This window comes from Rhineura floridana, chromosome 4 (genome assembly GCF_030035675.1).
Source record: "Rhineura floridana isolate rRhiFlo1 chromosome 4, rRhiFlo1.hap2, whole genome shotgun sequence".
Taxonomy (NCBI): domain Eukaryota; kingdom Metazoa; phylum Chordata; class Lepidosauria; order Squamata; family Rhineuridae; genus Rhineura; species Rhineura floridana.
Window position 1 is genome coordinate 125949389 of NC_084483.1, and position 13606 is coordinate 125962994.

Genomic DNA, 13606 nt, shown 5'->3' on the forward strand with positions numbered 1-13606 from the left:
ATGTAAAGTGGTCAAGAAACATCACAGAGGTAATAGATCAAGTTAAGAGTCTTTACTTAGACATTAAGGCTTACAGCGTGCAAGCAGAACCATTCCCCCCCCTTAGGTAGAACATCTCTCTTCGAAAGCAAAAGTTAGACAGGACAGTAACAGCAGGCTGTTGGAACCTTTCCCAGCTGATATCTCCCTGGTTACCATGACAACATGTCTGGCCTTGGCTGTCCGTTCTCAGGCCAGTTACAGACTGATAACACTGCTCCTTGCACCAAACTCCCAGACATTCAGACTTGATGAAAAACAACTTATGACGGTAATGCCTAATGGGTCAACATTATGTGTGTCCTAGTCCCCAGCTTCCCAGCTTAGACTAAAAACATAAGCCTTTCTTTTGCTTCAGGTTTGGGCAGGGGGAGGAGGGCCTCTGTCCAGAAAGAGTTGCAATAGCAATGGGAACTCTCTGTGCTGTATTCTTACATATGCTAAAGGTGGCCACTTGACAAACCCATTCATTAGCTCACAGGCTAGCTTTACAAAGGAAACTAATCTGACCAGCGGAGTGGTTTTTTTCCACCACAGATCCCAAATCAGAGACTGGAATGGGGATTCATAGAAATAAACCATCTCAACCCTCAGTCCCATAACAGTATTTTATACTTTGTCTAAAGTGGCTAGTAGTTGTTAATTGGATTCCATTGTACTTAATTCCATAAGAATGTATAAATTTAATGGAAGACAAAATTTAAGTACCAAATTGAATGGGACAGAGTGGGTTGGAAAATTGTTTTAAGCGGTTGCTTTTGAAAAGTTGGTTTAGAAACAGGAGGTTCTTACCCCTCCACTCTAATATAATTAAACTTAAGTTTTGGCTTGAGTTGTATGTAGTCATATTAATAATTTGTGGCAAGGAAGAATAGTTAGAGATGTGAAGGTCTGAAGAAAAACCTGGCAACATTTGGGGGGGGGGGAGGAAACAGGGTTTTTTCCCCTGTTTTTCAAAGTCTTTGTTTTGTATTTTTCCCCCCAAATGGAAATATTTTGGATTATGAAATATTTTCTTTTAGAATGATGAGTAAAATGTTTAAGACAAGGTGTTCATATATGTACTTCCCCCAAACCAAGACAGGAAGTCTTTTAAATAAGAGCATGTACAGAATCAGATCATTACAATTCCTCTGCGTGGAGAATGAGCAAGTCCCGAGTTACACACTGAGAGTACAATTCTCAAATGCAACAGCAAAATTGACCAGTGGGAGGTTGACTAGGTGGGTCCAGGGAGTGATTGATGCTTCACTGGAGGAGATACTGTCTGCCTTGAAGGAGGCAGTGGTGCATCCCCTTCTTAAGAAGACCTCCCTGGACCCAGAAGTGTTAAAACAACTATAGCCCATTGGCAAATACCCCTTTTTGGGCAAGGTGTTTGAGAAAGTGGTGAAGTCCAGCTTCAAGCATGCTTGGAGGAAAGTGATTACTTGGATCCATTCCAGTCTGGCTTCAGGTCTGGTCAAAGCACTGAAGCTACCTTGGTTGCCCTGGTTGATATCTGCCAGGAGAGAGATGGGGGTGAGTGTGACCCTGCTCATTCTCTTTGATCATTTGATAACTTTTAATACTGTTGACCACAGTATCCTTCTGGAGTGTCTCAGGAAAGTGGGGGTTGGGGGCACTGTACTTCAGTAGTTCCACTCCAACCTCCAGGGTTGTTTCCAGAAAATAGTTATGGGAGGCTACTGTTTGACACCATGGGAGTTGTCCTGTGGTGTCCCTCAGGATTTCATCTCTGTCTCCCCCCCCCCCCAAAAAAATGTTAACATCTATATGAAGTTGCAGGGAGCTGTCTTGAGGAGTTTTGGAATGAAGAGTCACCAATATTTGTTTGACACTCAGCTCTATCTCTCTATTCTAGCTGAATTTGGAAAAGCAGTTGAATTGTTAGACCGGTGATTGGATGTGATGGGCTGGATGTGCGCCAATAAATTGAGGCTGAATCTTGAAAAGATTCAGGTGCTGTGTGTCTGAGTTCTCAAGTCTGGGAGGTGGAGAGACAACTGTCCTGGACAGGGTTTCACCCTTGAGAAAGAGTTGGGTTTGGTGTGCCACAAATGTCAGACATAAGATTCATACGTAAGGTAAGCTAGAAAGTCAGTAACTGCTGTGGACTGAATTTGTAAGACTATTACTAAGACCTGTAATATTGCACATGGATGTCTGTTTAACTTGCCAAAATTTGGACCTTTTAAAAATAATGTAGTGTGGCTCAAATAACAATTAAGCCTGCAATCCTCAGAATGCTTCCTTGAAAGCCTAGCTAAATGACCTTGGTAAATGCAAAGGTCATTGCTTGGAAAACTCTGATCTTCCTTGACCTCATCATTAAAGAAATGGAGGTCTAACGTGAATGAGCTAAGAGCTACAGTAGGGCCCCGCTTCCCGATGTTCCTCTAATGCGGCGGCTTTCATTCCCCATTTAAAAGCCGCTTTTGCAGCTTTTGTGGCATTTTCGCGTGATGCGCCCCATTATACGCAATGGGGTTCCGCTTTACGGCGATTTCTGCTTTATGGCGGGGGTCCGGAACGGAACCTGCCGTATAAGCGGGGCCTGCCTGTATATGATTAGTACTATGCACTTAGTCTTACTTGAAATGGTTACTGTTGGATTCTCAGCCTACCGCATGAAGCACATAGATGGGGAACTTGGGTGGTAAGCATTTCTAGATGTTCTCTCTGTTGGAATATTGCAGGTTACCTGTAGGATCTGGTTTGTTGCCCTGGCCTTGGAAATAGGTTATCCTGATTTTGGTGTCTTGGTTTATGGTTGCGACATTCCTGGTGAGGGTGCAGAAGATTGTCCAGACTGGTTCTTGAGCATTAGATGTGATAATTTGATCTCTATCTCAGAGACAAATGAAAGCATCTAAGTTCTAAAACTCCTGGGTATTTTGTTTGCTATGGTTTCCTCTGGAGTTACACCCTTAGGGTGACAACCAGTGATGCACACCTGATTGTGCAATGGGAGATCGTTTTCCTTCCCTCCCAGCTGTAGCCCTCTGTGCACCTCCAAATTTACTCTGGAGTAGAGATGTAAACTTTCTAGAAATTTGGAAGGCAGGCGGAATGGAAATTTTGGGGGGAAATTAAAAATACGCAGTGCTTATTTTTTAGTGATCTTTACAGATTGAAAGTTTATTTTTTACTTGGTTTACCGTTAAAAGTAAAGTATATTCAAACAATTACAAATTGAATTTACTTTTTACAATTTTAATATTTTTTTTTACAAATGGAGTTGCAAGCTACTGAATTATATGGAATCTAGCATCACTTTTGTTTTGGCAATTTATGATGCACTGGCAAAACAAAAAAGCTGGAGAAGACTGATGATAAAATAGAAAATTCTGTAAATTTAAGGATAGTATTAGTTACATAACTTTACTAATAATAGTCTCATAACTTTGAGAATAAAGTCAAAGACAAAATTGACACTTGGGTTAAATGTTTTTGCCATAGTGTTCAGTAATGGACCCTTTGAATTTCATGAAATATTCTGTTTATTTCACATCTTTCTATAATAAAGGGTAATTAACAGCTTTCAGTATATTAGGTTTTCCTCGTCAAGATATTTATACCATAAACAATTTTTACTGTGGCAGCTTTTTTTTACAATGTAAAGAAACATCACTGCTCTTCTGTATTCAGTTTCCAGTTACTTTGTAATTGAAATAATTTTTTTGAAATAAAATGCAGTGTCCCATAAATATTGCAGTGAAATTAATAAACTACTGTTCTAGAATTTGTTATGCTTTGCATTTTAATACACAGTATACATTTTTCCTCCACAGAAATTAGCAGAGTACGGAAAGACATGTATAACGACACATTAAATGGTAGCACGGAGAAAAGAAGTGCAGAGTTACCTGATGCTGTGGGACCTATTGTACAGTTACAAGAGAAACTATATGTGCCTGTAAAAGAATATCCAGATGTAAGTACCTACTTTTAATGAATTTGTCTTCTGGCTCATATGATATTCTCTCAATGTGCCTTCTCATGTGGCTTCATTGGTGCATATTCTGTGGATCCAAGAATGCTAGTGAGGGGTAAGGCAAGCAATTTTTATGACTTATATGGTGAACATCATCTTGCTGTTTTTTTTACTAAAGTAAAGTTAGGAAAGTGGTTGCTTGACCGAGTATGATGACCTGTCAATAAATAACATTGCTTAGTCATTGCCAAACACTTGGCAAAACAATACTATTGCATATTTGTGGATTCTAGGAGCTATCTATCTGATTCTGTCATGGTGCCAAGGGATAAGAAACTTTGTACTCATCCCCTCAGCTCTTTTAATTTGTGTGCTCATGATCAAATCACCTGTCTACAATAAGATGTTCCCCAGATGTCTCCATATATAGACATAATGAACATTCCTAGATATAAGAACAGACACAGCCTAGCCTGCTGCTCACATGATGTTTGGTAGGATCCTTAGTCATTCCTCTTCTTTCTGTACCATATTGAATTACAAGAACTGCACTTCAGAAAACCTGGCATTTTGTTTTTACAGCACAATAACATCTGGAACCTCGTAGTTGATTGTCATTTGCATAGCTCTGTAAACTTTAAAAAAAAAAACACTCTTGAATAACATTTTAACTTAAATACACACTAAAATATTTTCAGCAGTGTGGTTTGATTTGAAAATAGTTTGGATATTACTTTGTTAGCAAGTTTCATTCTTTATATAGTAATGGTTTCATTTAATGCAAGGCAAGAGAATGTGTGTAAGCATACTTTGCTTGCAGAGGGTGCCAGGTTCAATCCTTGGCATTTCCAGTTAAAGAGAGCCACATTCTGGGTAATCTTCAGAGGGTGATATGCTAGTGGTGGGTGGGACCAGAGTCAAAAGTGGGCAGTGGAAAAAATGTAAATGTTATCTTTGTACAGTAGACTAGTATTTACACATACTAAAATTTAGTTTAATTTAAATTTATACAAATTGTTGTAATTGATTTTTGATTGTTTTTATGTCCTGTGGTATTGTATTATGATTTTACTGTACTTTGTTCACCGCCCAGAGAGCTATTGGTAGTCGGGCGGTTTATAAGCTTAATTAATAAATAATAAATTAATATTCACATACCCCCCTTTGTCCAGGCAAGCAAGAGACATTATCAGACTTAGGGACATTCCAGCCAGACACAAACAGCTATGGTGCAATGAAGGCTCAGTTAGGGCTGTGGTCTGGAGAGAGTTTTGGAGGCCAGATGAAGGGGTCTGGAGGGTTGCACTCAGCACCTGGGTTAAGTTCCCCACTCCTGCAGTAGGAAGTTATGGGAAAGACCTATTTCTGACTAGCAGCAGCTCTCTAGGGTCTCAGAATGGACAAGCTTTTTTATATTCCTTTTGTTCCAATTTTTTGTTTGTGGGGCAAGTAGGTAGTTTGCGCAAGATGGAACTTAGATTGAGGAAAATGTGTTGTGTAGGTAGAGGTAGAAGTATTAAATTTTCTTCCCTAGGACTGTAGGCTGAAACAGATGAAGTGTCCCCATCTTGATATGTAAACAAAAATGCAGGGTTTCCAGTGATAGCCTGACAGTGATAGCCTGACATCTTGCTCTAAGGGTCAGCAGTCATTATGAATCTATTAAGAATATTCTAGTCATCAGTATTAGCCCCTCCCACCCCATTTACTGGTGTGTGTAAGTCCCATATAGGTACTCGTGGCATCATGCTAGGTAGAATACTCTAGAAAGCAATGACAGGGTGGCCTCTGTGAGCTTTTATTTCTTCTAAAAGTCTTGCGCTCTGCAGGTACCTCCTTTTTATAAAACATGATAGGGAATCCATCCCATATCTGTTTTCCAAATGGTGGCGCTGTTGGATAAGGTGAACTTTTTTCAGATAGTGCATTGAATATTCAGCTTTGTTTTCTAAATTTCCTTAATTAAATTTTTGTGTTGGGTATTGAGGAAGCAATGAAGTTAAGATTTCTCATGTCCAAGAGGTAGGGAGATGGCCTGTTTTGCATGGGGTGCGCTCCCTTTGAAGTATCAGGTCTGCAGCTTGGGCGTACACCTGAATCCAACATTGTCACTGGAGGCTCATGTGTCCTCAGTGGCGACGAGTGCCTTTTCGAGCTCCAGCTGGTGTGCCAACTTCACCCCCTTTTGGACCGAGATGACATGGCCACAGTATTCTATGCTGTGGTAACTTCCAGACTGGAACATTGCAGTGTGCTCTATGCGCGGGTGCCCTTGATGATTCGGAAACTTTAACTGGCCCAGAATGCATCGGCCATGTTACTGGCTGGGGCTCCTTTTAGAATGCATATAACCACTGTTCTAAAACAGTTGCATTGGTTGCCAGTTCAATTCCAGACCCAATTCAGGGTGTTCTTGTTAGTATTTAAAGCCCTGAACAACTTAGCTCCCAAATATCTGAAAAACTGCCTCCTTCCCTGTGGACCCTCTTGGGTGTTGAGATCAGCAGAGGGGTCCTTTTGGTAATTCCATTACCCTGTGAAGCTCAAGTGGTGGTGGCCTGGGAGAGGGCATTCTCTGTGGTAGCCTCTAATTTGTGGAACTCCTTCCTCACTGTGGTGTGTCTGGAAACTTCACTGTACAGTTTTAGGTGAATGTTGAAGATGCAACTCTTTACCCTGGCCTTTGACCCTTGAGACATATATTGTTGGGACCCACCTTATTTTGTGATTTTAGGTTGTTTTAATCTTTTAATGCTGTATTTTAAACTTGTTATAACCTGCCTTAGGTCCTTTGGGTGAAGATTGGATAATAAATTATGATGATGATAAATCACAAGAGAAGTGAGATGCCATGAATATCTGTTTTCAGTCTTTCGGAAATTTTTGTGTGTGACCGATGAGCATGATCAGTCTGTTGCTTGCTTGGGGGAAGAACACATCCCTGACAGTTGTCTATATTTCCATCAGCGAGGTGGTAGAGCAATCAGACAAACTGGCTTTTTGCACTAGAAGACAGCATAAGATCAGATTCCTACCAAAAAGAGAGCCTATCAAATGTGATCCCTGGGGTCCAGTTTAAATATCCTGTCAGTCAGTAGTGAAGCAAATAAACAAGTAGTCCAGCATGGAGCAATGCCATCAGTAGAAAGAGCTGCTGTTGGGGCTGTCTGGAATCAGCTTGGGGATTGTCGAAATTTCTGAATGCCTTCTGTGTGTTGGACATGCTAAATAAATGCACCCTTATAACAACAAATGTCTGTCTGGGGGTTACTTATAAACAGAATATGGATTTTCTGTGTTCAGTTTGGAGTATAGAATTATTTTGCCAGAGAACTCAGATTTTGAAGGAATAAAAGTAAAATATGAAGTTATTCTGATTGTTCAAGACAGAAAACATGGAACAAACTGCTGTTTCTAGACTGATTTGAGCTTCTGAAATCTGCATGATGTTTGCTCCCTAATGTGTGTTAGTTTATATTTCTTATTTGTCTCCAGTTTATTGACTATTAAAATAGGGTCAGTCCAGTTACTTTCACCAAAGGGTGGCTTCTGAACCTTTAAAAAATAAAATAAAATAAAAATAAATGCTACCCATATTGAGACATCAAAAACACAATTAGCAAAAATTTATGTGGTACCCCTGATTTACGGGGAGGGGGTCAGAAAGGGGGGACAGTCATCTAAAAACTGGTGCTGCAAGGGTTTGCATTATCATTTATAGAAGCAGAAACATTTAAGGTAGCAACTTCAACCAAAAAGAAGCTTTATTCACCATGGTCTGGGTGTCGTTTTCATTCAGTTGTTAACTGCTTTACACTAAATACAGGATGAGCAGCAAGCAAATAAAGATAGAAAAAGAATTGTGGGTTTTTTTGCTAACTTTGACTCCTCCGTAAGGTCCTCAATTTCAATATCACCAGTGCCATTACAGTAGGGCCCCACTCATACGGCGGGTTACGTTCCAGACCCCCTTCCAAAAGCGAAACCGGCCTAAAAGCGGAACTCAAGAATGGCGCCCGACACCTGAAAAACACCATAAAAGCGGAACAAGCCTGTATGAGTGGGGCCTTACTCTAATTGAAAGCCGCCATATTAGCGGAACCCTACTGTATTTTTCTACCATTTCCCTACTCAAATGATTTCCCCCCCTTAACTGGGCAAAACACCATGATGAAAATTGGCAAGGATGTTTGCATGGACTGAGGCTTTGAGCAAAATGCCAGATTTTTAAATTAACCTCCTTTTGAGATATGAGGACTCAAGTTACTGATAATTTGACAAAATGGTCAGCTGCAGGATTTTTCCCTCTTAAAAGAAGGTGCTTAAATTAAACTCTGGGGTTTAGCATTCTCTCCTTTGTGTAGGGAAAAAGTAAAAAAAGAATGGCACTGGTGATATTGAAATTAAGGACCTTACGAAGGGGTCAAAATTAGCAAAAACCACAGTTCTTCTTTTATCTTTACTTGCTTCATGCTCACCCTGAATTTGGTGTAAAGTAGTTTATAACTATATAAAAATGACATCCAGACTATGGTGAATAAAACCTTTTTGGGTGAAGTTGATATCATTTCTAGAAGCAGAGAAATTAAAGAGAACACAAACCCTTGTGGCACCAGTTTTTAGATGACTATAAGTCAGGAGCGCTACATAAACATTTGCTAACTTTGTTTTAAGAGTCTCAGTATGGGTAGGAATGATATTTTTACAGTGCCTTGCAAAAGTCCCCTGACCAATGCTTTCATATTACTGAATTACAAATGGTACATTGTAATTTCGTTCTGTATATTTTATTTTGAAACACTGAAACTCAAAATCAGTTATTGTAAGGTGACATTGGTTTTAGGTTGGGAAATGTTTGCAAGAAACATAAAAAACTGAAACATGTTGCTTGCATAAGTATTCAACCCCCCCACATTAATATTTGGTAGAGCCGCCTTTCACTGCAATAACAGCTGTAGGTCTTTTGGGGTAGGTATGTACCAGCTTTGCACACAGTGTTGGAAGGATTTTGGCCCATTTTTCTTGGCAGATTCACTCCAGGTTGGTTGGATGTCGCTTGTGGACTGCAGTTTTCAAAGTGTGACACAGATTCTCAATGGGATTGACATCAGGACTTCGACTGGGCCACTGTAGGACATTCACCTTTTTGTTCTTGAGCTGCTCCAATGTTGCTTTGGCCTCGTGCTTGGGATCATTGTCCTGCTGAAAATGAATTTCCTCCCAAGCTTCAGTTTTTTAGTAAACTAAAGCAGGTTCTCTTGCAGCATTTCCCTGTATTTTGCTCCATCCATTCTTCCTTCAATTTTAAGAAGATATCCAGTCCTTGCTCATGAGAAGCATCCCCACAGCATGATGCTGCGACCACCATACTTCACTGTAGGGATGGTGTGTCTTGAGGCATGGGCAGTGTTAGGTTTGCGCCACACACAGCACTTTGAGTTTTGGGCCAAAGGTTCTGTCTTGGTCTCATCTGACCACAAAACCTTTTCCCACATCGCAGCTGGGGCACTCATGCTTTCTAGCAAACCCAGACGTGCTTTCAGATGGTACTTTTTGAGTAACAGCTTCTTTGTTGCCACCCTCCCATACAGCCAATGTTGTGCAGAGCTCTGGACATGGTTGACTGATGCACCATTACCCCACTCCCAACCACTGTAGCTCCTTCCAAGTCATTGTTGGCCTCTTTGTGGCTTCTCTCACAAGTCACCTTCCTGTTCAAGTGCTGAGTTTTGAAGGACAGCCTTTTCTTGCAGTGTCTGGGTGATGTGATGCAGCTTCCACTTCCTGATTATTGATCCACCTGTGCTTACTGGGATATCCAAACACTTGGATATTATTTTGTACCCTTTCCTAATCTATGCATTTGTATTACATTATCTCTCACTTCTGTCAAATGGTCTTTGGCCTTCATTTTCCTTCAGAACCACAGCCTGACCAATGATCCTTCAACAGTGGGGATTTTATCCTGACAGTGTGACAGCAATTTTAATGGTTCATAGGTGGAGGCCAATGGTAAGGTCATTGTGTCCTCGATAGAGCAATTTCTTTCATCTGTAAACAGGGAGCTTCCACAGCACAGGGGTTGAATACTTATGAAGCAACATGTTTCAGTTTTTTATTTTTTTGCAAACATTTCCCAACCTAAAACCAATGTTACCTTACCAATAACTGATCTTGAGTTTCAGTGTTTCAAAATAAAATTTCATACAGACTGAAATTACAAGGTACCATTTGTAATTCAGTAATATAAGAGCATTGGTCAGGGGTCTGATTACTTTTGCAAGGCACTGTATATATTTGGATTTTTTGGAATTTTAATTTGTTTTTAAAGCAACCACTTATATGAGCAAGTGGATGGACTTGATGGCCTTATAGGCCCCTTCCAACTCTACTGTTATATGATTCTATGATATTCAATTCATTAAAGCAACCACTTATATTCAAATCCAGTGAAATCTACTGGAATGACCCCATATGTAAGAATAAATCTGTCATCCAGTAAGTTGTTGGAATTGTATGTTCTCAATTCTTTGATCAATTAAGTGATGGCTGACTCATTCAAACCTTTCATGTGGAGATGCCTTTCTACTGTAAACAGAGGAATACTGAGTGTTAGCCAAAGTCCAACATGTGGGACCTGCAATCAAATGTTGCAGTGTGGAGTTACCATGTTTAGGGTGACCCTTAATTGGCTATGCCCTTCTCTAGGGCATACCATTCCTTCTTCCCCCCGTTCCCTGCAGAAGGTCCCAGGTTCATTCCCCAGCAACTCCAGGTAGGGCTGAGAAAGACCTAATCTGCAACTGTCCAAGTGGACAATACTGAGCTGGTCTGATTCAACACAAGGCAGCTTTCTATGTTCCTCCATGTCCCAGCCCACCAATTTCAGCATCTGTTGGAGCTCATAATGTCTACTACCTGGGAAGTGCCATCCTCCTCTCCATATACATGCTCTCTCCTCTCCATATACATGCTTTAATTTCTTATGTTTCCACCCCTCTTGGGCCTGTCCCTCCTGTTGCCATTGGAATTTCTTGCAACACTGTATTTGATGGTTGTGCAATTTCAGACTTTACCTTGGAGTTATTTGCCCTTCTAGATCCAAAAGTAACCATTGCCACCAATGTTTTTCTCTGTGGTTAGGGTACCCACTGTTATATCCTGATAGTGAGGGCCCACATCAGTGTTCTGGAACTCTTGATAATTTAACAGGCCATGGCTGACCTGATTTCTGTTTTTGGGCTGCATGGTTGTCTAAATCAGATAACAGCACAAGATGCATTCGGATTTCAGACCTTTTGTACCTTTTCTTCCTCTCTCTTTTGGATATGATATTAATCACAACATCCATCCTCTATTGGTGCTGGGTGTTGTTGGATTGATAACAGAACCAAATTGGTGCCACATGAGTTACAGCTCTGCTATCTTTATCCTTTGGTACTCTCTTTTGGTGGAACTCTGCAACTTCCTCCAGTTCTCTGTTCTCTATCAGGCTTGCACATTACCTTCTCATCTACATCCCTCAACATTCCAGTTGTTCCCACTTCTTCATGGGTTGCCATCACTATAATTTGACTAGTTTAGATGTCATAGCAAACAACATGTATCACAAGACAGGGGTGGAGGGAATTTGGGAGATGTGAAAATTCAGAGCATGTACTTGATGATCTTACAAGGTCTGAAGCAGGCACGGCCTCAGTCTTGAGTACTGAGAATTTCACTCAGACTGTTAAGCAAATCATTTAATGTTTTACCCAGTTTTTGTGGTTGGGCTTGTAATTGAAGTTTATAGATGGAATTACCCTTTACATGTGGTTTTGTGACCCCCCTCCCAAATCTTAAGATAAAAGGAGCCTCTGGAAGGGGACAGAGAAGTATAATAAAATCTGGCAATCTTTAATGGGGATAAAAGTACTAAATATAACTCAAAACCTCTCTAGTTTGGCTCTTAGGGTCAGTTTTCCTCAAAGCTTGAGAAATAAAATGTGTTAAAGCTTGAGGTTGCATGTTGAATAATAGTATGACAATGTCTGTAATAACTTGAAATTTTTAAAATTCGGGATGATAATTTGCATGAATGGTGTTCATACAAGTCTTGCTGAAATTAGTGAGGCAAAAGGTGTGCCTCATTATTTTCTGGACTTCAGTTTGTCCTATGTAGTTTCAGGCAAATGAAAGCTAATAAATACAATAAGATTCTGCCTAGAATTGATGTGTCTTGATGACATAAAAAGTCTCTGCATTACAGTTGTGTGGTGTTCTATCTAGTGGAATGGTGATGTCAGCTTGGTAAAGAATGTCAGCAGGCAAGAGCAAGGAGGTTTATTTATTTATTTAAAATATTTCTATCCCGCTCTTCTACCCTATAATAGGGCACTCAGGTTACTGCATGGTTGTCACTAAGGAAAGGCAATAAATGAGATCAGAGCTAAATATATTTGTGTGGCATTCTAGCAGCTGGCTTTAGCCCTGCTGTTTGTTGCAGGGGTACATTGGCCTTAAAAAGGAAGAGAAAGAATGCGTTGTAACCCAGAGACGGAAACAGCTGGTGGGCTTTTGATTTTCCTGACTGACAGTGAAGGGCAGACAGTTTGCAGAAATAAATGTAAGTGGTAAGATGCCTTTATGTTCACTATGCAGCTATTAGGTGAAATATCACACTGTAAATGCTTTGCTGTAAGCTTGCAGTTTACTCAGATGATTAGATTGTCTTGCTTGCTGTTTTGCAGACTTAAAAATACTGCCTTACTATAGCATCCTTATTGATGTAGATGAATGACTTGCCTTTACAAGTTGCATTTCTTCAAATTACTACTAGTAATTTTCATTTTTTATGTGAACAGCAATTAGCCTTATGTTGAAAATAAGTTTATCAAAATATGAATCTCTTTTCCATATGAGAAATGTTTTAAAATTGAGACCAGGACTCAAAATAGAAGTAGACACATGTTCAAGGACTTTGCAAATGAACTTGGGCCTCTTGGGTATTTTTACTATTAACCATGGTATCCTGCTGGAACAGTTGCCAAGATGGAATTCAGGGTACCACACTTTGGTAGCTTGAGTCCTCTCTGGTTGGGTGGCTTCAGGATACTACTATTGAGCAACTTGCTACTTACGCTGTGGTCCTGTAGGGTTCCATTGTGTCTCCCTATGCTATTTAACTTCTGCATGAAATAATTGGGGAAGGTTGTCCAGAGATTACGCCGATGACACGAAGTGATTTGTCTCCTTTCCATCCACTTCAGATGCAGCTGTAGAGATCCCCTACAGCCACAAATGGTGTTAGAAGGATTTCATTCTTATTGTATGCAGATGGCATGGGCTCATTCTCTTATGCACAAATAGGCCTTAGAAGGCTTGTGACATATTTAGAATTATATTGTAAACAGAAATGATTTAATTATGAAAGCTTATAGTAAAAGTGTATTAGTCAGAATAAGATGAAAATTTGTAGAATGATAGATACCTTGGATTATTGTTCACTGCCTTGTATTCATAGAACCCTGTGTAAAAGCAAGCTCAAAGGTGGTTGGAATGTAGGCAAGGTTCTCACATTTTGCTGAACTATTAGTAGAAGGCAGGCTATACCAATATTGTACTTATTATAGTCTAGAGCTCAACAACAAG

General features: G+C 40.1%; 1 protein-coding gene across 5 annotated transcripts in view; it reads left to right on the forward strand.

Annotated features, from left to right (window-relative positions):
* QKI (QKI, KH domain containing RNA binding) overlaps window positions 1-13606 on the forward strand; it is a 230753-nt gene that overhangs the window by 73158 nt on the left and 143989 nt on the right. For all 5 annotated transcript variants that reach the window (XM_061624348.1, XM_061624345.1, XM_061624347.1 and 2 more), the window contains exon 2: window positions 3834-3976. In XM_061624348.1, coding sequence (XP_061480332.1) covers window positions 3834-3976 — 143 coding nt within the window. The remainder of the gene's footprint in view (window positions 1-3833; window positions 3977-13606) is intronic.